Genomic DNA, 26,667 nt, shown 5'->3' with positions numbered 1-26,667 from the left:
CCAGAGCTTCAGGATCTCCTGGCAGGAGCTCACAGGCTTCTGGCTGAGCCAGGCAGAGCTGAACCAACTGTGTGTATTTGCCTTCCACAGAGCCATGCAGCTTCAGGAAAAACACTTCATGCTCTGCACGGGAGGCTGGCATTGCTCAGCACTTCCTCTGCACTGGCTCCAAGATGAGGTTTTTGCTAACTCAGGCTCCAGCAGTTTCTGGACTGTTCTGCACAAGTGTAACGTGTTCTGGCACAGTATTGGAGTGACAGAACAGAGCAGGGAGGAGCTGACACAGCTGAGAATGCCAGGTCAGGTCTGAAAAATATGAAATAAATGAATAGCAATCAATTGCTCTGATGTTCATCTCCATGTATGACACCAGCTCAACAGCTGGCACCAGTCTTAGATTTCCTCTACCTCCAGCTTGTATTTGCCTGTGGGGCATTGAGGGAGGCCATGGCACCACATTATTTGAGAAACAGCTCTTCCTGTGTCCTTATAACACATGGTGCTCACTAAAGCCCAATTTTCAGGAGTTCTCAGCTGCTGAAATCAATGAAGGCTGTGCTTCATTAGAGAAAGTGCTCAGTGGAGCCAAGTTCTCTGAAAAATCAAATCTCAGGTGTTTCTCAGTCAATGCTTAAAATTAGCAGATGTTGCTGACCTGAACATGTCAGGACTGTTATTGCCACCTATAAAATGGGAATAGTGAAATACCTTTGGCAAAACAAGTGTAAAATGGGCCGTTGGTATTTGTTGAGCATCTATCTGATACTATCAGGAGGAGCCAGTACAGAAAAGCCCTTGAGGAAATTAATCATTGTGCATTCAGAGGAGGCTGTGAATGGAGTGCCAGTAAACAAGGCCTGGGTCCACACTGTGGACAAAGAGGAGCAAACAAAATCCCGAGTGGTTGCTCATTAGCTGAACACCTTCCATTCTGTGTAGGGAAATAGGAGCATGGGATCATGTAATTAAAGATTGTATCTTGGCATGCATGCACAAGAGGCCTGAATTAAGGTGGTGGCTGCAGCCTTAATCCTGGCCTTTCATAACTTCCAAGCCCTTGACTTTGTAACCTCAATAATGTTGCCTTAATGTAATTCTGTGTGCAGTTTAAATCAGGAGCTGAAAAGGCACCTTCTGTTTGTCAATGCTATTGTTAACAAATGGTTTTGGGATGAAAAATCAAAGCAATCTCTTTGCCACAGAAGGGCTTTCACACAACATATCTGGAGCAGACAGCAACTTGCTCTGCTGTTGTTTTCCTTCCTCTGCACCCATCCAGCATCCCCAGCCTGGCACAGCCTTTCATCCCCCCTCTGCACAGCACTGAGCCACTTTGTTTTCAGATTCCACGGAGATGCAGGAGGCAATGGATTGCAACTTTATGCAATCAAAGCAAACAAAACAAGATTAAACCTTTCTGTGGAGGTCTTGTGGCTTGAAGGAATTGCTGGGTTTAATGGATGGGCTGCTGCACCCACTGTAGCTGACATCACACCTCTCTTCACCAGTGCCCTCTGTTTTAAAGTACCATAGCAGTGACACTGAGAACCCTTTTCTCTTCTGCATTGTGCATTACACCTGACTTCCTTTTCCCCTGGTGTTATTTTTAAAGAGTGTTTGCAATTTTTCCTCCTAGAAAAATGCTTCTGAGAAACTAGCCATTCATCAGAAGAATACACAGTACATTTAACTGTTTTATCTGGAAGTAAATGAATGGCTATTATAAGTATCTAATTTTATTTTCTGGTTTTGATTAGAAGGGCTGGTCAGTGCATTATTTTCAGACCTTTACATCTTGTTGTTTCTGCTGGAATTAAACCAGCAAATTATGAAACATGAGAGAGGTATTGAAGATTAGGGGCATTTTCATCCATCAGCTGTAAAAATTCTCCAATGTAACAGAAACACAGTAGGAATTGATGTGATGCAAAATTGGGTACCCAGACTAGCAGTGTTTCTGAGGGGTTTTGGGTCTGTTTGTGCAGGTTTGGGTTCAGTTTGGGTTGGGTTTGTGCAGGTTTGGGTTGGGTCTGTGCAGGTTTGGGTTCAGTTTGTGCAGTTTAGGTTTGGTTTGTGCAGGTTTAGGTTCAGTTTGGGTTGGGTTTGTGCAGGTTTGGGTTGGGTCTGTGCAGGTTTGGGTTCAGTTTGTGCAGTTTAGGTTTGGTTTGTGCAGGTTTGGGTTCAGTTTAGGTTGGGTTTGTGCAGGTTTGGGTTCAGTTTGTGCAGTTTAGGTTTGGTTTGTGCAGGTTTAGGTTCAGTTTGGGTTGGGTTTGTGCAGGTTTGGGTTGGGTTTGGGCAGGTTTGTGCAGGTTTGGGTTGGGTTCAGTTTGTGCAGTTTGGGTTGGGTTTGTGCAGGTTTGGGTTCAGTTTGGGTTCAGTTTTTGTGTGCTGCTGTCCTGGATTCCCAGCTGATGATTCCTCCTGTGTGATGCCTCCTGTGAGGGAGATGCCCCTGGATCCCTGGCAGTGCCCAAGGCCAGGCTGGACAGGGCTTGGAGCAGCCTGGGACAGTGAAGGTGTCCCTGCAGGTCCCTCCCAACCCAAACCCTCTTGGGACTCTGTGATTCCAAGCTGTAGGGTTTCTCTCAGCTGTGCCCTGCAGGCATCCTAATTTCCTGCAAGCTGACCCTCTGTGCCCAGTGCAGTGGGTGAGTGTGGGGTGGTGTTTCTGACATGGTGGTTCTGCCATGGCTTCTGGTTCTGTGCTGTTCCCTTTGGCTCTTTTTGCTTCCCCCATGTCCATCCCATCCCTCAGAGCTGCTGCAGCTAACAGCAGGCTTGGGATGGAACTGGGAAAGAATGTCAAATTGACTTTTGTAGCTACTGAAAATGTATTTTCTTTTGCCTTAATGAGCTTCTTCCTTCTGCACTAGTGTTCCCCATCAAACGTGAATTGTTTGTACCTTGACAGGCTCCAGAAGTTCCTTTCTTACAGTTCTGTTTGGCACAGACCTTTGGATGTCTGAATAGTGAACAGGGCACACTGGCAGCTTCAAGCTTGATTTTCTAAGTACTCATGTATAAAGTGGAGTATTACACTGATATTTCATAACTGTTTGATGTTTTAAAAAATATAATTTCTTTATATTTTATTCTTGGAGTGAAGGATAAATTGTTGGGCTCTGATATAAAGCTGTAAAAGACTTTAGCAAGAACCTGAGGAGCAAATAATTAGAATATAGTTGTAGTGTTACAATTGTAATTTGGTTTAACTAGCACAGCAGTGTAAACTGCTCCTGTTTTAATAATCAGGTTTTAAATGTTGTATTTTTCTGAGGTCACATTCAGTGCAAATTCAGAAAATAAGTTTTTACAACATTGGAATTGTAGTAGTGATAATCCACGAGGATGATTTGGAAAGGTCAAGGCTTGAAATCCCTGAGCAGCATCTGAAATGTTCATCCAGGGAAATTTCTGTATTTGCTACACACTGTGCTTACAGGGTTGCTTTTCATCCAGCATTCCCAGAGAAAAATCCTGTAATAAGGAGTGGAACAGAGTTATTCACATGTAGTTATTTACATATAGCTGTTCCCATGCAGTTACTCACATGCAGTTACACACATGCAGTTACTCCCATGCAGTTGTTCACATGTAATTATTCACATGCAGTTGTTCACATGCAGTTGTTCCCATGCAGTTACTCCCATGCAGTTGTTCACATGTAATTATTCACATGCAGTTGTTCACATGCAGTTATTCCCATGCAGTTATTTCCATGCAGTTGTTCACATGCAGTTGTTCCCATGCAGTTATGCCCATGCAGTTATGCCCATGCAGTTGTTCCCATGCAGTTACTCCCATGCAGTTATTCACATGTAATTATTCACATGCAGTTGTTCCCATGCAGTTGTTCCCATGCAGTTATTCCCATGCAGTTGTTCACATGTAATTATTCCCATGCAGTTGTTCCCATGCAGTTACTCACATGCAGTTACTCACATGCAGTTTTTCCCATGCAGTTACTCACATGCAGTTATTCCCATGCAGTTACTCACATGCAGTTGTTCCCATGCAGTTGCTCACATGCAGTTGTTCCCATGCAGTTGCTCACATGCAGTTACTCACATGCAGTTACTCCCATGCAGTTGTTCCCATGCAGTTACTCACATGCAGTTGTTCCCATGCAGTTGTTCACATGTAATTATTCCCATGCAGTTGTTCCCATGCAGTTGTTCCCATGCAGTTGTTCCCATGCAGTTGTTCCCATGCAGTTGTTCACATGCAGTTGCTCACATGCAGTTGTTCCCATGCAGTTGTTCCCATGCAGTTGTTCCCATGCAGTTATTCCCATGCAGTTGTTCACATGCAGTTGTTCACATGCAATTGTTCCCATGCAGTTGCTCACATGCAGTTGTTCCCATGCAGTTATTCCCATGCAGTTGTTCCCATGCAGTTGTTCCCATGCAGTTTTTCCCATGCAGTTGCTCACATGCAGTTGTTCCCATGCAGTTGCTCCCATGCAGTTGTTCCCATGCAGTATTTAAGGTGTTGTCAGAGGGCAGGGGTGGGCAGTGATGGGCTGGCTCTGGAGTGGGGTTCAAGGGGTGATAAGTGCACCCCACAAAGCCCTGCTCTGCTGCCTCTGAGGGTTTGATGTTTATTCAGGGAGTTGTCATTGATGCAGCAATAAGATGGACTTTGCTGAAATAAATCAGGCACAGCTCCCTGAAAGGCCTGATGAGGATGCAGGGTGTCCTTCAAGCCTCCTGCCATGAGGAATGGTCTGGTGGAGGCAGGTCATTGATGCTCTGGGGGCTGCTTCTCCTCGCTGGGCTGGGGCTGTGGGGGCTGAGCAGAGCCAGGTGATTGCAGGGCCCTGCCAGGCTCCTGCCAGCTCAGCACCACTGCTCCTCCCTGCCAGGGCACCTACAGCACCATCAGCCTGATTAATGTGCCCAATAGAAATAAAACAAATGGAAATTTTTTTAGATTATATGGTACACTCATAAATATTAATGCACTTTAGTATTGAATTGCATGTGATTACATATTTATACATTTAAGTCACCTTCCTGATACACTTAAGGCACTTTACTGATGAAAGATATCTCTGAAAGTGAAGGTTTTAAACTGTGCCTAATATGTTTGTAGGATTTACTGAATAATGTGTGGGCTTGTATGCTGGCAGGGGAGGAGAAAAAGCTCCATTAGAGCCTGAAAGTGTTCATGGGGTCTGCTCAGGCTGAATCCACTCCTTGGGTAGTGCTGAAAAATCTGTCTCAACATGAAATATTGCTACATCTTCTTATCTATGTAGATAAGGTCTGTGCAGTCCTGTCACCTTAGAGTAATTACAGCTTATTACTCTAATCATGATGATGCCTGAAGACTGTAATTAAGATTGTGCTGGCTAATGTACTAGCACACACGGCATGGTACAGCTATTGTCCTATCTAAACAAGGCAGAGATAAAAATGGCATGAGGGAGAAAGGGCACAAGTGGGGAAGTGATTTATGCAGGGCTGTGCTTCCCAGCCAAGCTCTGCCTCCACAGAGCCTGGGGCTCCACAGGGCAGAACCTGAGACAGTCCTGGGGAAATCCATAAAATCAGAGGGTTTGGGAAAGCTGCAGAAGGCAGGCCCCAGAGACAGCAGAACTGTGAGTAGAGCTAAGGAGCAGCCATGAGATTGGTCAGCAGAAAAATTATGTAAAAAGTAGAAAAGCAAGGACAAATAGAACAATGGTCTGTGTATTAACTCTTGTCTAGAATAACTCCCTAAGCTGCATAGAAGTTTATCTAGTGAGATATTAGGGAGTTCTAAGCTTAATAATGGAGCTCTGTGCATTGTGTTTTAAGGCTCACAAGCAGGGATTGTATTTGAAATAAGCAAGCATTGTTTAGCCAAAGGTACCTGTGCTTATAGTGGCTGGATAGAACTACTGTCAATATAGAATATATACTATGCAGATATAAATACTGTCAATGTGCTTTTGCTTTGTGTGATTGGTAAAAAAACTTATAAAGTGAGTTGTGACATTGAGTTCTTGGTCTGCTGCCTGGGATGTGAGCTGCTGGCATCTTCCCATTGTCATAACCATGGAACGAAACTGATGCTGGAAAATCAAACAGCTCAAGGCACGTTCCCAGCAGTCCTGTCCCATTGGTGATTTGTACCCAGCCTGTAGCCCCCAGCCAGTGGTAAATCCCAGGCAGTTTCCACCTCAAACACCAGGAGAACACCCTGGGAGAGCTCTATTCAAGCTACTTTTAATGCATCTTGTCCACCTGTGTCTAAGTTTTATCATGTCCTCTTGCATGTCCTCACCTAGTCTGCAGATGAAGAATTTAACACACATTTCTATGCTCACATTTATTTTCAAGCCAAGTCATGTCTCTGTTGAAATCCATGAGAAGCTCAACCCCACAGGTCCCTCACAAGGGGTTTGATCCCCAGAGCTCTGTAAGTGTCAGCTGGTAAAAAGCAGACAGACAGCTCTTCTGGAGGAACAGGGCTGTGCAAACACCAATCCTTATGCTAATTTTCACAGCAAGCCCACCCACCAAACAGGATTTAAGGCCCCTTTCACAAATTATGCATGTCTGGAGCTCCTTGGTGTCTCTTTGCTTTGAGCAGAAGAGGAACAGTCCCAAACTTTCAACACTCCTGCCAATCCTCCCTTCTGCCTTGGAAGGTGCCTTTCCCTCCAGGCTTTGTGTATTTGGTGTCCCTCACCTTGCCACAGGTGTGTGAGCAGATTCCTGCCTCCCAGCTCTCCCAGGCTCCAGGTTCTTTGGGTGTTTCTGGCAATTTGTGAAGCCTTGTGCTGCTGTCTGGAGCAAGGGCTCTGAGGAAGGGTCATCCCAGGTACACCCACAGTGATCTGCTGAGTCTGACCCATCTCACACCCCCCTTAAAGCTAACAGGAACCAGTTATTTCTTGATGGAACTGCCTGGCCCCTTTAGACATTTTATAAGCTTCTGGAAGGCTGCCACTGTTTCATTTAGATCACTCACAGCTGGGAGAAAAATCCCACAAAAGCTACTTAGTCATTAGAAGAATTTTTTATTTTTTTTCTGCAGAAAGTTTCCCCTTTGTTCACTCCTTCAGCCTTTCACATTTACAGTGAATCCTCTTGAATAGCATTTGTGTCTACAAACATGAGCTCTGTGTTTTAACAAAAGTCTTTGCTGGTATAATGTTCTACTCATAAAACACCGGAATTTTTTTATGCTGATCTGAAAAAAAGAATGGTTAGCAGCATGACAGCTATCTTAAGTTACAAATAAGTTCTAACATTAAATATCTGCTGTTTTATAACCTGTCCTTGCTGTCCAGGAGGTCCAGGGGTGTTTGTGGATGCTGTAGTTTTACAAAGCTGTTGATGGGGAGCACTGGTGAAATGGTTGCTGCACCTGAGAATTTGCCTTCCTGCATTTATGTGTGCAGCTAAACCTAAAACCTTCCTGGGAAGGGAGGCAGAAGGTGTGCTGAGGAAAGAAAGGGGTTGTTCCTGCTTTTCATTTCCTTGGGCAGCTCCACAGGATCCCTCTGCTTGAGCACAGGGAGATCCCAAAGCATTTTAGGAAGATCAGGGCTAATCCTGAGCTCTTTCTCAGCAGGGGCAGGGAGGGACCAGTGAGCAGACACAGGAGGTTTCTTAAATTACTAATCCTGTGCTGTAGCTAAGGATGCTCCAATTCTCTTCCATGAGCTTGGACAAGGCTCCTATGTTTTGGATAGGAATAACACTGTGGAGAAAACCCTGGGAATAGTCCTGTGGTGTCTTAGGTGAAGAAAAGGTAGAAAAAATGTCTTATAGCTTCTGTTCATTACTCCCATCTTTAATGCCTGTAAAATCATTCTCTTTGCTAAATATCAGATTTGAACAATGACTGTCTTCAGTTTAATTAATCATCTCATTGGTTTCAGTTATGAATTTTGTGAAGCTCTTGTGTTTTAGAGAGTCATTTAGGGAGCAGTCTTTAATTAAAGCCAAACTGCTTTTTGCCTTTAGGCATGTTTTTTTGCATAAAAAGGTGCCATAATTTGAATTATATTCTCCTGAGCCTCAGTCTTTATGTGACACAGGGACCAATGGCCCTTCCTGCTGTCAGTTCTAATATTAAGTGACTGCAAACAACAGCTGAAAGGCTCACAAGATTACCCAGCACCTTATGGTGGGCATGGAAGCTTCTGGGCCAAGGCAGGCACGTTAGCAGAGAGTGCTGAGAGCACAGCCCATGCTCAGTCACCTCCCCTCCCTCCCAGGGCACCACCAGACCCCACTGGGCAGCTCTAGGAGGGGATGGGACTCAGCACATTGCATTTATTGCATGCAGAATCTGCACTGGAATTCACATCCTCTCAATAGCTTCTCATTCTTCTCTCCTAATGAATTCTCCAGCCTCCTCTTCCTCTGCCTGTCGTTCTGTGCCGTTGAAAAAGATTTCTTTCAAGTAGCATTTATCTGAAATGAAGATAGGGATTCTGTGTGTTGCAGGTTATTGGTATGAAAACAGCTGTGGGCTAAGTGACACAGCTCACATTTGTGCTACAGGAGTGGGGTATTTTTATAGACAGACATTGATTCTGGGGGTTAAAGGGTCAGTGACAAAGTTTTCAAATACAAGTTGCTTTTTTCATGCACTTTCCACCCCTCTCCCTTGGAAATCTACTGCTTAAGTCAGGCTTGAGGGAAGCATGCCCTGGAGTCAATGGAGATTCATTGGCCCTAATTGGATTTAGGTCAGCTTGTGCCTTGGCTTCTCAAATACAAGAAATAATAAGAACAAATATTGAAAAGTCAAGCATTGTTTAGATCAAAGCAGATTGTTAATTTAAGCATGATAAACAAATGCTGTCTTCTAAATGTGTGCTCTCTGGATACATGAGATGCTTATGAGATTTGAGGTTGGCTGCATGAAGTCTCAAGGGGGATGTGTCTCCTTCATGCACTCACTTCATCCTGCCAATTTTATTTAGCATTTTCCTATCTTTTGATTCAGAGGACATCAGTGAAGGGTGGGTTTGTTCCTTTTCTGGTGACTGCAGCATTGCCCTGGGAGTGTTTTGCAGATGACCTGGAACCAAACCAGAGCTGTAGTTTGACCATGGTGTTTTTCTCCTCCCTCTGCAGAAGGACATAGCTCTGAAACCTCAGGAACGTGTGGAGAAGCGACAGAATCCTCTAGCCAAGAAGAAAAGGGAAGCACTTACCAATGGGCTGTCTTACCTTCCAAAAAAGAACAGGCTCCACCACCACCAGTACAGCTCGGACCGGGAAAATGACCGAAACCTGTGCCAGCACCTGGGGAAAAGGAAGAAGTTCCCCAAGGGCCTCAGACAGGTGGGAGACAAGTTCCCTTCTGCGGGGAGGGAGGGCTCTGCCCGTTGGTTCATGGTATGTAGAAGCCAATTTCTCATTTTGTGGGATTGTTTATTTTGATGCTTTTGTGGTTGTTGTGGTTTTGAGCTCTTGGGTGTGACGTGGTGCAGTGTCCTGCCACTGAGAGGAGAGCAAGTGGTGCATTGGTGCTGATCTGATTCATAGATGTGTAAGAGCGAGAAGAGCTTTCCACAGGCTGGCTGTGAGACTGTCAGAGCAAACAAATGAGGTCTCTCTGTGGGTGCAAGGCCAATTTTGTCCTCTAAACACCTTCTTGTCTTCAGGCTTTGTACATAGAAGCAGAAGAGCATTTTGAACATCCAGGGTGAGGTGAGGCAATTGCAAGAAGGGCAGCTGTTAATCAGGGCAAAGCTGATTAGAGTGTGAGGAGCTCATTTGTGAGGTGTCAGTGGTGCTCCTATGGGTTACTGATCACCCACCCTGAGCAAGAATGTCCTCCCACAGTGGTGGGACTGGGCAGGCAACAGCCAGGATTGCAAAGCTGGAGGCTGAAAACATTGGATTTGTCTTCATGACTGTGCAGTGTTGTGTTTGTTGTGCTTTTTAAGGAAGAAAGGTGACAAGTGTGATTGCTATGATGCTGATAATTGTACATAGTAGGGACTAGGTCAGCTTTTGCCTGTATTTGAGTGATATTAATGGCTCTTGAACCAAAATTTAAATGTTTAATGGGGATGGTTGATATTCATGGAATCAGTTTTCATCCTTTTGGTGCAGACCAAACCTTGCTTTGCAGAGAAACTTGTAGCAAATAGTGAGAATTCACTGCTTCTCATTTTGTGAGCTCAGGGAGATGGAAGGAACATTGAAGATGACAAGTATGCTGACTTGTATTCAATTTTGATATGCAGAATTAGAGAAGCTGGGAAGAAATAGGTTTTCATGATAATTTTGAAGCCTATATGTTAAGATGTATATAGGAATTTGGTAAGAGATTATACAGCTCTTTAGCAGAGCAAAGAAATTGTAAAATGCCTGTTCCATACTGCCAGCTGTTAAAGGTGTTTCTTCTGATTTAATTTTGCTTGGTATGTCAAAGGAAGGTGGGGAAATCTCTTCAGGATAGCAGATGCAATGATTCCATTACCAGAAGATATTGAAGGTTGCTGTGTTTCCTTGGCTGTTTGCTGTGTTCTCCTCTGTGGTCTCTGCTCTGTTTTGGTGTGCACTGAGAACTCTCCTGGTGGGGCCTAATGTCAGGTGGAACCTTTCTGCCCAGAATTTCATCTGTGAAGGAAATTGCCCTTCCTGCTGATGGAGATTATTTGTGAGGTTGTGTTTTTGGGAATGAATATGCATTGGCTTGGAAGGTATTGAGTTGACAAATGTCACGGAAAATGCTTTTCCTTTGAGCTGATAAAACTGAGTACTCAGCCTAAGTCCTAAGGCATAAGACTGAGAGGAAATATAGTATCTTGCTCAGTATAAATGTAATATATTTGGTCGGGGTAGAGCTTCTCAGATAAGAACATTTAAGTCTTATGAACAGTTTAGGTGCTGACAAACACATACAGCTTTGGCACTTAACATGGAAAAAAGATGTCATGGGAAAGACTGCAGAGTTCTTTGGAAAAACATGCATAAGACAAAGAAAGAGTTTTGAGTAAGCATTTTCTGACCTCTTTCAAGACAAATGGTGAAGAGCACAAAAGAAGGAGGAGATTGATAAGTTCTGAGCATGTTTTTTTCCTGATCATGTTACACTTTTCCTCCTCAAGTGACTCTAGGCTGCACACTTGGGTTGCTTTCCCCACCCAGGTCCATCCCACTGAATCCCTGGGCTCCTGAAGGGGAAATAGATCTGCTTGTCAACCTTGTCTGACAGCAGTGACCAAGAGTTGGGGCCACTGTGGTTTGTGTGTGACACAGCAGGAGTGTCCTCCCCTAAAGTTCAGGAGGCTTCTGCATGTATATCAGGGCTTTATATTTGATACACAAACAATTTATCCTTCCTGTCCTGTCCCTGGGGGAATCCTGGATTGTCACCTGTGCTTACTGTAACTGGATGGCAGGATGCAATCTCAGAGCTGTCACTTGCATTCCTGTGCTTGCATAAGACCTTGGCTGCAGTCTGTCCTTGCTGGGAAATGTTTTTTACCTGGAGAGCTCACTCACAGTTTTTCCAGTGGTTAACAGTGCTGTTGGATATGCTTTCCTGTGAAATCTGTTATCTGCTGGAAGTAACTCTCACTGCAGGATTTAGGGTATGAAGCTCCCTTGTCAAACAGATTTAGTTGAAGTCAGCTATTGAAAGCATTGCTAATTAGTTTTCAGAGCAAATCCTTGCAGTATTCATGCAGGTATTTATCCAGCTCTGCTGAAATGCCTACAGGTTTATTGAAATCCAGAAAATGTGAAACTGTAGGTTAATTAATGCTCATATTTTACTAGTGAGAAGACTTTTGAACTCTGCTTTGTGAGCTTTTATAAATGTACTTATTAAATGCCTCAAGGAAATTTTGGTTGGCGTTAAGCAAACATAAGACTCATCAGAATATTTCTCCAGCGTTTTAAATTTAATTTCCTTTACGTTAATTGGTGATGGCATGTTTTTATGTGCTTTCTGTAAAAATCATTTGGAAATCTTAAAGTGAACATTTTTTAAGTAGTAAAAGGGTGGCAAACATTTTTAAATGGGTTTTAATGAGATTTTATTCCTCGAGGTCTGAGCACAGTGGGGCATGCCAGGAAACAATGAGCTTTCAGGACAGAAGGAGTGTTGAGAGTATTTTGATAATGAGGGGGAAGGATCATTTAGCTTTGTTCAGTGGGTGTGTGATTTGAAAAGAGCAGAAGACATTGACTTGTGCTACCTCCACCATTTCCTTCCCTGTTTTTCTTCATCTGGTGGGAGGTTCTTGCACCTTCTTGCAGAAGAGGATCATCTCTGGATATGCTTCTAAACCATTAGTGTGTGCATTAGGCAAGGGGTGCCTTGGCTGGCCCACGTGTGCATGAGAGCCAGCAGCTGCTGGGCTCTGCCTTCACCACCTGATTCCAGAGACGCTTCCAGAATATCAAATCCCAATCCCAGATACTGCAGGAGTGCAGAGAAGGAGACAACTGGTAATAAATAGGAGGTGGATGATAAATAGAGGGAAGAGAACTCATGATGGAGAAATGAATTGGGAGGTAAATTATAATGAGATAAAGGAAAAATGGGAACAACAGCAGCAGAAGATACACTGCTGACTCTGGCAGTCCCCAGCTACAGGTGTTATAAACCACTGGCTTTCACCTCGTGGTCCATTACATAAATTAATTAAAGGGGAGGGAGGGGAGTGCTGAAGCTGTTCCATTCAGAATTAAGTCCGCGATCCCTTGGTAGTCTCCCCCTGAATCTACAAATCCTAAATCTGAGACTGCTGAGCCTTTGGGTGGCTGATGTGGCAGCCATCGCTGTCCCCTGCCATGGTCACTCAGCACCGTGTGGTTCTGTGCTGATTCAGTGCCAGCACACTCGTGCCCTGGTGCAGAGGTGCTCGTGAGCCTCAGTGCAGCAAAGCAGCCATGCAGAGGGTGAATGCCTGTGTGGATTTGGGTCCTGGGCCAGGGCGGCTGGTGCAGCTCTGAGCCTTGGGGTGAGGGTGGCTGGTGCAGCTCCCAGCCCCGCAGCTCCATCCCTGCAGTTCCTGTCCCCTCAGCTCCCATCCCCGCAGCTCCATCCCTGCAGTTCCTGTCCCCTCAGCTCCCATCCCCGCAGTTCCCATCCCCGCATCTCCATCCCCGCAGCTCCATCCCCTCAGTTCCCATCCCCTCAGCTCCCATCCCCGCAGTTCCCATCCCCGCAGTTCCCATCCCCTCAGCTCCCATCCCCGCAGTTCCCATCCCCTCAGTTCCCATCCCCTCAGTTCCCATCCCCTCAGTTCCCATCCCCTCAGTTCCCATCCCCTCAGTTCCCATCCCCTCAGTTCCCATCCCCGCATCTCCCAGCCCCTCAGTTCCCATCCCCGCAGTTCCCATCCCCTCAGTTCCCATTCCCGCATCTCCCATCCCCTCAGTTCCCATCCTCGCAGTTCCATCCCCTCAGCTCCCATCCCCTCAGCTCCTATCCCCGCATCTCCCATCCCCTCAGTTCCCATCCCCTCAGCTCCATCCCCTCAGTTCCCATCCCCTCAGCTCCATCCCCTCAGTTCCCATCCCCGCATCTCCATCCCCGCATCTCCATCCCCTCAGTTCCCATCCCCTCAGTTCCCATCCCCTCAGCTCCCATCCCCTCAGCTCCCATCCCCTCAGTTCCCATCCCCTCAGTTCCCATCCCCTCAGTTCCCATCCCCTCAGTTCCCATCCCCTCAGTTCCCATCCCCTCAGTTCCCATCCCCTCAGTTCCCAGCCCCTCAGTTCCCAGCCCCTCAGCTCCCATCCCCGCATCTCCATCCCCGCATCTCCCATCCCCTCAGTTCCCAGCCCCTCAGCTCCCATCCCCGCATCTCCATCCCCGCATCTCCCAGCCCCTCAGCTCCCATCCCCGCTGCCCAGCGCTCCGGGCTGCCCTGGCCCGGCGCAGGGCCCGCAGCAGATGGGCCGGGTTGTCACCGGCGCTGTGATCCCGGCGAGAGCTCGCCGTGCTGACAAGCGATTTACAATGTGCTATTTACAGTTTGGGTTTGCAGGCTCTCAATGACATCTGAGTGCTCTTTAGCAACTGCTTTCATTACTGCTTTTCGGAGAGCTGCTAATTGAAAATGAAATTGTGGGTGGGCTCTGGGAGAGCCGTGGCAGCTACGAGGACCATACACGGCCACAGAAATGTTTCGTTTCTTGGACTGCCTGCTGGAGCTCTGGGCAAGGGAAGAAATGGGGATGTGTTTGTGCAGTGTGAGGTCTGACACCTTGGAAATCCTGCCTGCAGCATGCATCACCCGGAGTGAGTGATAAAGGCTTGAACCTCCTTGAACACAGCTGCTGGGATTTGGGAATCCTGTACTGGCAGCCAGTGGATTTCAGTGACTATAAAACTTGTGAAGAGCAGGAAGGAACCTGGCTGTGAAACTACCTTGTGCAGGGGATTGGAAGCTGTATGTGGGATTTTTGGGCTGGTTTTGCACTGTTGGAGGTCTGGCTTTGTATGAAGTGACAGGAAACATCAGTACTGACTGGTAAAATGTGGGACAAAGTCACATACATGCCTTGGGAGTAGTACCAGCCAGGATCAGGTCAGCAGGGATATGGCCACACCTTGATGGAAAGGGAGGTGATGTTCCCATTCTGTATGTAAAGGGAGAAGTTGCTCGGTTTAGGGGTTTTTTTCAGATACAAGATGCTAGTGCACCACTTTGAAATGAGTGGATTTGCTGGTTTTGCTGCAGCCTACATGGTGTGGTTTGATTCTGTGTCAGTGTTGCAAAAGTCTGAAGGCACCTACAAGTGTCACCTGCAGGGGCCACTGGTAACAAAACTGCGTTGGAATCATGTCACTCAAAGCACTGGTTATTAATCTAGCATATCAAACAACACTTAATTTGAAAAATAACCCACAAAATGATGAAAAAAAATCAGATTACAGTTCTGAAGGAATAGAAAGGGCCATGTCTGGATAACTGTGCTTTGAGGTTACATCACAGCAGGAGTGGGTGCAGTGATACACTGGGAGATGTTCATGTGATAAAGGGGATGGGTAGAGCTGGGCTTTGAGAACCCTTTGTAGGGTAGAAACAGAGAAAGAGATCTGTGGGGAGGGAATGAAGAGGTGAGGCTTTGCAGAGGTGTAGGCTGGGCTGTGTAGGGTTTTTGAGGGGTGAATGTTACACATGGTGTGCAAACAGAGGGGGATGCCTAGAGAAGGGGGCAGGTTCTGTGAGCCAATATCCTCTGTCTCTGCTAAGGTCCAGCTCAGCTTATCCACTCCGCCATGTGCTGTGGAAATGCTGAGTGCTTCATGCTGGCCAGTTGGTAATTTCACCCTTGGCAGGGACCCACACTTTATTTTCACACATGCACAGTGTGTGGATTCCTGGCTGTGGGGGAGCATGTGCTGAAAGCTGGGCTGCCATTCAGTCCCCTCTCGTTTCCCGTTTGGAGAGCGCCGTGGGTGACAAACAGTGCTTGAATTACAAGCATTTTGTGATTCTCAACTGCTGTTTGCCTCTGATCAGAGGCCACAGAAATCTCCAGCTGCACTTAACCCGCAGTCACCGTATCCAGTGCGTCATCTGTGAAGGCACCCAGCTGCTCAAAAGCATCCAAACAACTTCTGGGCCCTGATAATATATAATTGAGCTCAATGGGCACAGAAAAGACTGTTGTTCTCTGCAGAAAGGACTGAAAAATTATGTGTGTGGCTTCGTGTGCCTGTTGTTCTGCATTGCACATCCCCCCTGGCTTCCCCCAGCTCCTCAATGGGCACGTTGGATTCTAGGAGACCAGACACAAAGCCAGGCTTGGGAGCCAGGAGAGCACACACAAAGCCAGGCTCAGGGAGTGCAGAGCTGGTCCCAGGACGCTGCTCTGGGCTGGGCAGGGTGAGCTGAGCCAGCACAAACCCTGCAGTCACTGCTCAGTGCTCAGGGAGCTGCCACTCCACCCCACGCTCGCCCACAGTGACGTGTCACAGGCGTCCCCCCTCATAATCACCAGTTTCACCTGCAATTTTTCAATAAGCCATTGAATTATACCTCTCTAAATGATACACTGCAAATCCAGCAGGTCCTAATTGCTAATGATGGTTCTGAAAGACTTTCATTTGACTGTAATTAGGTTTGCAAGCAATCAGCTGCCCTTATCAGGATGGAAACACATATAATGTAAAATACAGGCTGGTGGGAAGGGAGCATTTTCTTAAAAGGAGGAGTGGAGAGGAAGATGTTTTATTAGCAGAAGCTGTGACATATTTTAACACCTTGAAAACATCATGTGTGAAATTAATTCTGCTCAGTATTATACCATCTGGCAGTGTTATTGTTCTGTATATATTGCCATGTAAGTGTGCTTTTTTCGTCTGGGTATGAGCCTGTGTTTGAAATAGTAATCATGAGTCAAATTGATTACTCAGGATGTTATCCCTGCTAGAAGGCTTAAAAATACATTTTGGGAAGTCCCAGGGACTCAAAATGGCTTCTCCATGGAGAGCTTCCCTTGCAGGGCTGATGAGGGTGGAAGGAAAGGGCCTGGTTTTTGTCATGTCCCTGTGCTGTGAATGAGTGTGTGTGCCCAAAGGTAACAGGAACTCTACCCAGATATTGTTTATTGGTGCTGAAGTGGCAAATGCCTGTGTCTCAGCCTCAGAAGCACTGTGTTTGGGATGATGGTTTGATCCTGCCTGTGTGCTGCCCTGTGCACTGCCCAGCTCAGAGCCTGCTGTGTGAGAGCAGCTTCAGCACCAGGGCAGGCACAGAGGCCCCAAGCGCAGACCCAGAACAACACAAGCTTAAAACTTGGTCAGGGGCTGATTTGGCCACTCTGGGTGAAATATCAGCTGCTGGGCAGGGTGGACTGTCCCTTAACCAGCACTCAGAAAGGCCATGAGCACCTGATGTGGTGACTGTGATTGCTGTGATGCTGCTGGCTGGTGGAGCTTGTGCAGCCAAGGAGGAGCGTGGAGGAACTCAGGTCACATCTGGACACAGGAACAGGCAGTGGGATATTAAGATCTCCCCCATTTCTCTCCAGCTGATGGTGTGAGCTGATCACCCCGGGGCTGAGGCAGAGGAAGGGTTTCTTTGCCTCGTGTGCTTGTGCCTGCTGTCGCTGTTGAGTGTGATCAGGCTTGCGAGAAAATGAACAATGTTGGCATGTTTTTATTTGTAATGCAAATATTGCCACTCTCTCTGCTCTGCCCTGCTGCATTTCACTTTGTCTTTTGGCTCCAGTTTGCTCTGAGATAGAGTTGCAGAGGTGTCACTATGATGTTACCTGAGCAGGCAATGTCACTATGATGTTACCTGAGGAAGGGCCCCTGTGTGTAACTCCCACAAACTCCCAGCAAATTCCAACTGAAAAAAAAAGGAGATTAGAAACAGCCACTTTTGGGCTAACCTAATTATATTAATCAATTAGACATCTTGAGAATTTTAGTAAAAAAATAGTTTCTTGTGCGCAGAGCAGCTATTGTCTCTCAGGATTATCTTTTTTTCTTTTAATGTTGGCACCCTATTTAATTGAAAACTTAAATGATTGTTAAATGTGCCAGGAAGTGAACCATATTTTAAATGCTTAATGCAATCAATTGCTGTCTTAAAAGTTTCCATGCATGTTACCAGTAAGGAATTAAACAAAAAATTAATTTTGACTGAGTCTGCCTGGAGATAAATTAAAAGCTAGTTTAAGTATTATAAGACAGTATAATAAAGTGACCATTTTTAATTTAAAAAGGAAATCATCCAGAACTTTTTAAAATATTTTTTTGTATTCTAGAAATAAATGTAGGCCAAGACTTCTAACCAATAGGTTTGCCTGCAGATTAATCGTAACTTGAATGTGAGGATGTACTTCTGTGCTTATGTTACTGGATCCTTGTTTTTCCCTCTACAACCTCAGTTTTCAGGAGAGCAGGAGGCATGGCAGTGATGGATTGGGCTGTGGTTGTAGCTCCCAGCAGCACAGGTTGGGTGTGCAGCATTGCTGTGCTGCAGGGGGCACAGGGAGGTTGGGGTGACCCACTGCAGGTTCTGGGAGCATCCTCAGGAACATTTCAGCCTCCCATGGTTGTTTAAACTCCTGCTCAGGCTTTTGTAGCCTTAGTCCAACTCCTGAGTGCTGTAACTGCATGGATTCAGGACACAGACCTGGGCCATGGCTTTGAGGAATGTCCAAGGACACTTTCAAGGTGTCAGTGAACAGCACTGAGAGGAGCTGTTCCCTTCCCCAGGGTGTGGAAGGCTCCCTGTCCAGCCTTGCCAAGGGAAGCAGCAGTGCCTTGGCTCAGTTTTCTGTCTCCTGGCAGCCTCAAGGCAGCACTCCTGCTTTAGAGCTGGTCCATTCCAGTCCCTGGGATGTGGAGGGAGGCTGGCACTGCCCTGGGGCTGAGCAGCTGTCCTTGGGGCTGGCATTTATCACAAGAGGGGAGCTGAGGGCAGGGGGATGGCAGTGTGCAATAAATCCCTGTGGAATTCCAGCACAGAGCTCACACAATTGCTTTCATGGCTTGCAGTGCTTTGGGGGCCATTGGGGAGTTTTGGAGCTTTCCCTGGATTTAGCTTGGCTGGCTCTGGCCAGCCCCAGGGGCTGCCTGTGTCCCCAGAGGTGGCATGGCATTGCTGGGGGAAACAGGGTGCACTTCTTAACTTTAAATTATTGATAATTTCCTCAGCCTGGAGAAGGTTGTTCTCTGCTTTCAGAGTTTCAAATGTCATAATGCTGCAATTTTATAAAATCAAAGACATCCTTATTTGTGCCCAAACCCACTAAAATTGGAACAAACTTTTAAATCTAAGTCCCACATTTCCTATGTTTAATGGTTTATCAACAGTATATGGGCTCTGTGCAGTAGGAAGGCCTCCTCTGTTAGTAGCAAAATGTGCCCTAGGTGATTGTTGTTGTGATTGTTTTCTCTAAGCTTGCTATACTCTTGGATAATTCCAATGGATATTTGGATCAGTGGTGGAGCCAGCTGAAGAACACAGTGTGGCCATTACTGTGTAAGGCCACGACTCCTAAAACAGACAAAACAAATTTCTCCTTTCCTCCTGACCTTTCCCTGCAACAATTTTTGCTGCTCAATATTAAAATACAGTGAAGTTCTATGAGAAAAATGAAAGACTCTTAAGAATTTTTATTAAATTTGCTACAAGAATACAAATATTTTTATAGAAGATTGACTGCAGAAGTTACTGTGGTTTTGTGTTTCCAGTGCTGTTGGAAGTTTGTCTCTAATATCAGCAACACTGTAACAGGCTGTGACAAAGTACCTACTCCTGATGTGTGTAATTTCACATTTTTATAGACAGTGCAAGATCAGTTTCAGATTTATCCATCTGTATTGGCTCAGCTATTGAAGACCATTGAAAGGAGTCACTCTGTTGTGAGTGGACTTCCTTAAAAAATCCTAACCTGTAGCAAAGTCCCCCCTTACTCAGGAGGGTGCAGGAGCCTGCTCTGGCCATAGCTGCTCCCCTGGGCTCTGCCTTCCTCCTCTGCTGGGCTCTGTGAGATGGAGGCACCTCCTTGAAGACAATGCAAATCTCCACTTTCTTCAATTAAACAATTGCCATTGCAGTTTAATCACAATTCCTCCTAGCATAGAAAACACCAGAAGGCTGTGCTCTCAGTATCCAGCAAAACAAAGACACAGGAAGAGTGTGTTAAGTCTTTCTAGATCTGTCCATGGTGAACATCCTAGACATCTCAGATCTATTAAAGGTAAAGTTTGACAAAATGTGACAGAGGTGTAAACTAGTGCAGGAAGTTAAGCCTTCAGCCCAAAGCCTGCTGAGATCCTGCAAGGAATTGTTGGAGAAGGAAGCAGGAACATAATTGGTTTGCAGGCAGAAGTTGATTTAGGTCCTATAAAAAGCCATGGGCCATTGCAGTCTCTGACAGCAAAACCTGAGTCACTGAGCTCAGAGTTCCCATGTCCTGAGTGCCCTTTCCCACATGGTGGAGTTACAAATGGTTGTAATGGACCTGTGGGCTTAAAAAAGAAGAATTGAGTTCCCTCTCATGCAACTCTTTTCTGCATGAAGAGAAAACAAGAGAGAAAGCCCCAAGTTTGCTCATAAAATGCTGTCAAGTCTAAGCCCTGCTAACCCTGTTCCCAGGCTCAAGCCCTTAAATCAATAAAAGTAATACAGCTGAGAATGGGTGTAGAACTGGAAGCTGAAATTTGATACCTTTCCTTGTGATTCGAGGTTGCCTTTTTCTAAATATGTTAATAAAAAATATTTCAGTCATAAAGCCAGGTGAATTTACTCCTAGCCCTTGGAAGAAGCTGATATTTGGCACATGAAGTTTCTCCATGGTGCTTTTATTTTTGCCAACCATGCTCATCATTTCCTTCTGAACAGGTTTTTGTCTGATCTAGTTGAATAAAAAAATCCCTACTTTTATAAATGAAATAAGACTCGAGTACCAAAGCATGCAGAGAGTTAATAAAAATGGAAATTCTGTTAAAATCACTAATCAATCTGTTTAATGTTTTATTGTCTCCCCTTCCCCCAACACATGTTCTTTTCTTGTAAAGCACCTTATTGCTTCCTGCTTGTTTACCACCTTTTAGCAAGTCAAGCAGCATTCAAATTGCTTTGATCTTAATTATATAACCTGCTCAATAGGGTTTGCTAGGTGAAGGAAAATAGCTCCTATGTTTAAGGAAATAAATTAATATCCAGACAAGTGCTCTGTGCTTTGGTTCTGAAGAAGGAAATGACAGGATACTGATGACTTAGTGTTGTGTTGTCAAATAAAAGCTATATTTGGGTGGCACGATGCTCTCAGTTTGCAAGATTTGATACTGGTTGTCTTCACTTCTCTTGATGGTACAGAATGATGTGCTGAGGACTGATCCTGCTAACTGGAAAAGGAGTGAGTTTCCATAAATCCCATGCCAAAGTAAAAGATTCAGGAGCAGGGATTGTGCCCTAGCCCACAGAAGCTGTAACTGAGGAGTCCTTTGGAGCTGGGTTATCCCAGCTGTTACTGAGGGGTTCTTTGGATGCTGGGTTATCCCAGCTGTGACTGAGGAGTCCTTTGGATGCTGGGTTATCCCAGCTGTAACTGAGAAGTCCTTTGGAGCTGGGTTATCCCAGCTGTTACTGAGGGGTTCTTTGGAGCTGGGCTATCCCAGCTGTAACTGAGGAGTCCTTTGGATGCTGGGTTATCCCAGCTGTAACTGAGGAGTCCTTCAGAGCTGGGTTATCCCAGCTGTGACTGAGGAGTCCTTTGGAGCTGGGTTATCCCAGCTGTGACTGAGGGGTCCTTTGGATGCTGGGTTATCCCAGCTGCTCCCCTGCTCCTGCTCTGGACTCTGCCCAGCCCAAACTGCCCTTACTCAATTCAGTTCAGGTGCTGCTGGCATTAACATTTGAGCTGTAGCTCAGGCTGAGGATTTCCAAAAAACACACTTAGAGTGTAGCAAAGCCTGGAGCAGCCTCTGCATGAGCTGCCAGGAGCTCAGTCAGTGTCCAGACGTGGCCCCTGTGAGGGCACAGCTGTGGTGCTGGGCTGGAGCTGCACCAGAGCCACCCCAGAGCCCCCAGCTCATCCTGCATGGAAGTGCTGCTTCATCAGGAACAACTTGTCTACCAACCCCTAATCAAGGCAGATAGGTTTAATTGGCGAATTTGTGCAGAGTTTGGAGATGTGCAGATGAAAGCTTGTACCTGTGTGATGAATGAATATTAATAATTCCTAATGCAAAGCGCTGGAGCCACCGCAGCTGATGGGATTTTGTGGAATGAGTGGATGTGTGGAATTCCTGGCAGCTCCCAGGGAGCAGTGCAAGCCCTCAGCTTATTAATGGCATTGTCTTTATAAATCAGTAGCAGTGCAGGGAGGGAGGCTGCATTGTGGATCATTACAAAATGCTTTGCAAAGATCTGAAGTCAGATTTGTGGGCTGATGCTTCCTGTAAGAAGTGCAGTGTTTTTCATGATGGAAGGAGTTTATTTGCAGTACTGAGGCTTGTGCTTCCAATGTTTTAAATGAACCTGTGCATTAATATGCAATAAATACTGAAAACGATCCCTTCAAACTTTATTCATTATCATAATGATATATTTTGATATAATCATTACTGGTGGGCTATTACTGGTCTAAATCATGTACCAGAGGGTGTGTTGTTTCCAGAAGGAGTGAGTGTCAGGAGATTTTTGTACTGTTTTAGAGTGATCATAAAGCATTTCCAGGAGTGGAGCTGTATGAGACTGTAACATCGCTTAGGGGGAAAGAGATCTTACCTATCAATAGCAATGCAAGGCTTGTAATTTTAAGTCTTTCTAATTTAAATCATGAAAATCTGTTTTTCATGAATAATTCAGGACTCTGATTTAGTAGAATTATTTCCAGCCCATGTATATTAAGCAGCCAACCTGCTATGCCAGCTCTGTTTTCAGACACTGTTGATGGGGGGTTTCTCTTTCCTGCAGAAATGATCATCTTTGTCTGTTAGAAAATAAAGCTGCTGTGGTATTTTGTTCTTTTGATTGCACGAGGATTTTGCTTTAAACCTTGTAGGCTAAAATTCAAGCTGAAGAAAAATAAAGCTCTTACTACAGGAGCTCCTAGAATTAAATTTGGAGAGAATAAACCTTGTACTATATCCATTAGGAAAATGGCAGTATTCTTCCATTTCCTGATGTTATTCAATTACTTACCCTGCTTCCTGCTTTTAGCGTAAACTGTATATTTTAGCTCATGACCTTTGACAGCAAATTGAATCAGAAGTGGAGATGCAATGAAAGTGGGTTTTTTAAAAGACTCTTTAAAAACATGGGTGTGTAGGAAATTTGGGATTTTGTTTTGTTGTTTGTTTCAAGTTTTTTTTTTAAATAAACCTCACAGTGGATTTTGTAATATAATGCATTTTGCTTGGAAAAAAGGAAATTGAAGTTAATGTCCTTCCTTCTTTGCCCTGGAGAAAGCACAGCCTGCATAGCTGCTCTTGTTAGTGCTTGCCTGCTGAAATTAGCATTGCATATTTTTGTTAATACCAATAAAAGTGGAGTTTGTTTAATTTAGAATCAAACCCTTGTTTGGATTGGATTAGCACTTTAAGAAAAATATTTAACTTGTAAAGTGGTGCAACACAGGTCGATCTAATCTTTAGCTCCTCCAAGATTGTAGCTCATTTACAAGCTTTAGATCCTACTATTTCCCTTACACTTGTGAATAGTGTTAACACATTAAAAAACCCCAAACCAGTGTATTTATCTGAACCTTTCCAACACAGGCACCCCAACCCATACAGGAACCATCAGCAATGAGTCAGTGCTGTCCAGCCATGCCCAGTTCCCTGATTCTGATGGAACTTCTCACACATGGTGTTCTCTGAGCTTTTCTATTAACTCTTGAATGAGAGTTTAGTGGGGTTTAGCTTTTTGTTTGACCAGAATGCATTCATGTCACTGTTCCCCCCAAATTCGTCATTTTTACTAACCCTGTGTATCTATACAGTAATGACTTTTTGAGGGGAGGAGGAGCCCTTTGTTATGTTTAGAACTTGCCTTGGATTGAACTTGAGCAGAACTTGAATTTAAGACAAAACTCAAGAGATGTCTTAATTTAATGTAAAGCAGTGGAGGCTTTCCTTTCCTGCAAGAGCACCCTGCCCCTTGCCCCCACTGTAGTGCTGTTCACTTGCATTGGAAGTAAAATCTCTTTTTCTACAAGTTGCAAAATTTTCAGGTCTGCACACAGGGCTGGGTTGTATCCTGGTGCCTCTGGAGCCCATGCTAGGAGAGAGCCTGGCTCTTCTGTGCATCCATGTGTCTAAGCTGCTAGCAGAGCTTTGCTGCTTCTCTTGTCTTGTTCTGCAGGCTGTTCCAAGATAACACTGAATTCTTTCTTGTTCTGGCTGCAGCAATGCCAAGTGTTTGTTGAACATCTGTCAGTGTGTTCAGATAATTAACCTAACTTCTGCTCGTTTATGTTAATGAAAACATTTGAGCTCCATAACAAGCCTGCGTAACAGTTCCTCACGCCACCAGTCCCACTGACACCCAGCTGAGGGCTGCCACAGTCCAAGGCCACCTGGCAGAGCCCTGGCAGCTCCTCCTTCAGAGGTGTTGCTGCACTCTGTGCTGCCCAGCCTGCAGCGTGCCACCGCTTACTGCTTGTATTTAATCTCTAAAGCATCATCACATTATGGGGCAAATGAAGAAAATAAGGGAAATGGACAGCAGAAATTCCAGATTTGGCATCTGTACTCAGCTGGGTGTGGTCTGTCCCACATTGTGGTTCCATGCTGGCTCTCACATGCAGTGCCAGCAGAGGAGCGTTGAAGAACACGGGCAACACAAAGCTGAGGAGGTCAGAATCCAGCTCAAAAAAAAATCCCAAATCATTTAATTCTGCTCAGATCTGCCAGGGAGGCAGGCAGGTCCCTTCAGTCCCAAGGCTGTGGGATCTGCATCCTTGGACCATCCACCTCTCCCCTGAGCAGCTGGATCTCTCCTGAATAAGCCTTGCTTGGAGTGGGGCTTGGATGAGGTCACCCCTGAGGGCCCCTCCAACCCAAACTGTTGTGTCACACTGAGCGAGTAATTTCTGGGAACAGAAACTGCTGTCCACTGCAGCTCCTTGGGGTCTGCTCTGGGGCTGTAACATGGAGAACAAGCACTGCAGGGGCCAGCTCAGGGAATGGTCCTGCAGTTGGGTCTCCAAAGGCCTTTGCTTTTTTGTTAGCACACAGCTTTGGAAGTTGAGTTAGATGACTGATCTCCTTTCTGGACTGCGTGCAGTCTGCTGGGCAGGAAACTGCACTCAGAGTCATTCTTCCAAGTCCTATAATCTTTTACTACAGATACTATTAGTAAAAGTATTAATTACTCTGTTCTGGAATTAGGAGTTCGTAATGAAACCTCAAACAGAAATCTCAAGCCAGGTTGGCCAAATGTCATGGAACACTCAAACCTGAGCTGCGAGTAAAAGAAAAGTCTGAGTTGCTTTAAGGTTTACGGTTAGAAGAATGTAAAACTTTTCAGCTTGTCCAAGTTTTGACAGAAAACCTTGTAGTATTTGGCAGGCCTGGCTGGGTTTCCTTAAGTGTGAAATGCAAGATAAAACCAGCAACTCGGAGCCAAGCACAACGAAACGAAAAGGTTCTCCTGAAACAAAGAGAACTGGAGATGCACAGATTCTTCTCGCAGCTCTCCTTCAGCTCCTTGCCCAGTCCCGTGCCTGGAGCACCCCAAGCTTGGCACGGGGGTGCTGGGGGAGAAGGGGCACTGGAAGGAGCTCTGGGGGTTGTGCCAGAGCAGGATTCAGCCCGTGGAGCTCCTGTGGAGCTGTGGAGGGAGCAGGGAGGGAGCAGGGAGGGACAGGCAGTCCTGCAGTGCACCTGTGCAGCGCACAGGGCAGTGCCAGTGTAGGAGCTGCAGCAAAAAGCTGCTCTGAATACATTGCAGATGTTTGACTTGGATTGGAGGGGAAAGGCAATTTTTTCCCCGTCCTTCCTTTCACCCTTGAACTGGGACTTCTACAGCTTGTTACATGAAATGAAGAACCTTTTTTTGCTTTCTGTCCAGAAAAGCTTTTTAGGAAGAAGTGGTTGTTAAAGTACTTGGGAAGATTTTGCTGATAGTGGATGACATTTGTGTTTGCACATGTAGGGAGTGGGGGTAGTCAGCCCTTTGACATTTCTGTCCATACAATACACAACACAATTCTGATAATTTACAATATTTTAACTGCTTTATTTACTTCAGTGATTTGGATATTTGATTTTAAGTACTACTTTGACTTCCCTCTTATTTTTTAATATCCCAATTGAAGTTTGATGCTAAAAGGTTTAGGTCAAAAAGAGGTAAAAAGCAAATAAATAGGATGTAAATAATATATATATTTATATACGTACAAAATAGATAAAAGAGCCCTTTTGCCTGTGATTGAAAGAATTTCATTTTTATTTTTAGGCAAGGCTTTGTAACTCTTGTGAAAATCGTTGCTTGCTCTTTTACATGAACACAAAGCATGATCGTGCTTATGAAAGAATTTTCCCAGGGTGTCCATGGGCTTGAGGAGCAGGGAGAAGGGTGTGTTTGCACCAGTAACTGTGCTGGGGCACTTGGGGCCCTTGGCATTAACTTTGTGTATAAGGAGTTGCATCCAGTTTTCTCCACCACCAGGTGATCTCTGCTGAAACATTCTGTAGTGACTTCTGTAGATGAGAGCAGCCTGTAAGGGAAAACACTCCTCCCCCATCCTTTGGTTTTCGTGGTCACCGAATATCCTCAGCTGGAAGGGACCTGCAGGAATCACCAGTCCCACTCCTGGCTCTGCACAGACACCCCAACAATCCCAGCTTGGGCATCCCTGGAGCTCCTGGAACAGCCTCGGGGCTGTGCCCATTCCCTGGGCAGCCTGGGCAGTGCCAGCACCTCTGGGGGAAGAACCTTTCCTCAAATCCAGCCTGACCCTGCCCTGGCAGAGTTCCAGCCCTTCCCTGGGTGCTGTCCCTGTCCCTGTCCCACAGAGCAGAGATGGGAGCTGTCCCTCAGGAGAAGCTGCAGACCCCAGACAGGTCTCACTTCCCTCGGTTTCCTCCAGGCTGAACAGACCAAGTGCCCTCAGTCGCTCCTTATGTGGCCCCTCCAGACCTTTCACTATTTTCATGGCTCCTCCGTGTAACCTTCTCCCCTTTCCCACTCCCTTATCCTTATTTAACAAAAATAAATTATGCACAGAATGGTAGAAACCCAGAAGGGTTTGGGTTCAAAGGGAC

The 26,667-nt window shown here is 45.6% G+C and overlaps 1 protein-coding gene across 1 annotated transcript in view; it reads left to right on the top strand.

Annotated features, from left to right (window-relative positions):
* The window catches only part of AUTS2 (activator of transcription and developmental regulator AUTS2), an 815,029-nt gene that overhangs the window by 211,042 nt on the left and 577,320 nt on the right, over nt 1–26,667 (top strand). The window contains exon 2 of the mRNA XM_063174132.1: nt 9,084–9,293. Within this exon, the coding sequence (XP_063030202.1) occupies nt 9,084–9,293 (210 nt within the window). The remainder of the gene's footprint in view (nt 1–9,083; nt 9,294–26,667) is intronic.

This window comes from Melospiza melodia, chromosome 21 (assembly GCF_035770615.1).
Source record: "Melospiza melodia melodia isolate bMelMel2 chromosome 21, bMelMel2.pri, whole genome shotgun sequence".
NCBI lineage: Eukaryota > Metazoa > Chordata > Aves > Passeriformes > Passerellidae > Melospiza > Melospiza melodia.
Note: the sequence above shows the minus strand (reverse complement) of the source record. Positions and strands in the feature narration are given on the sequence as shown.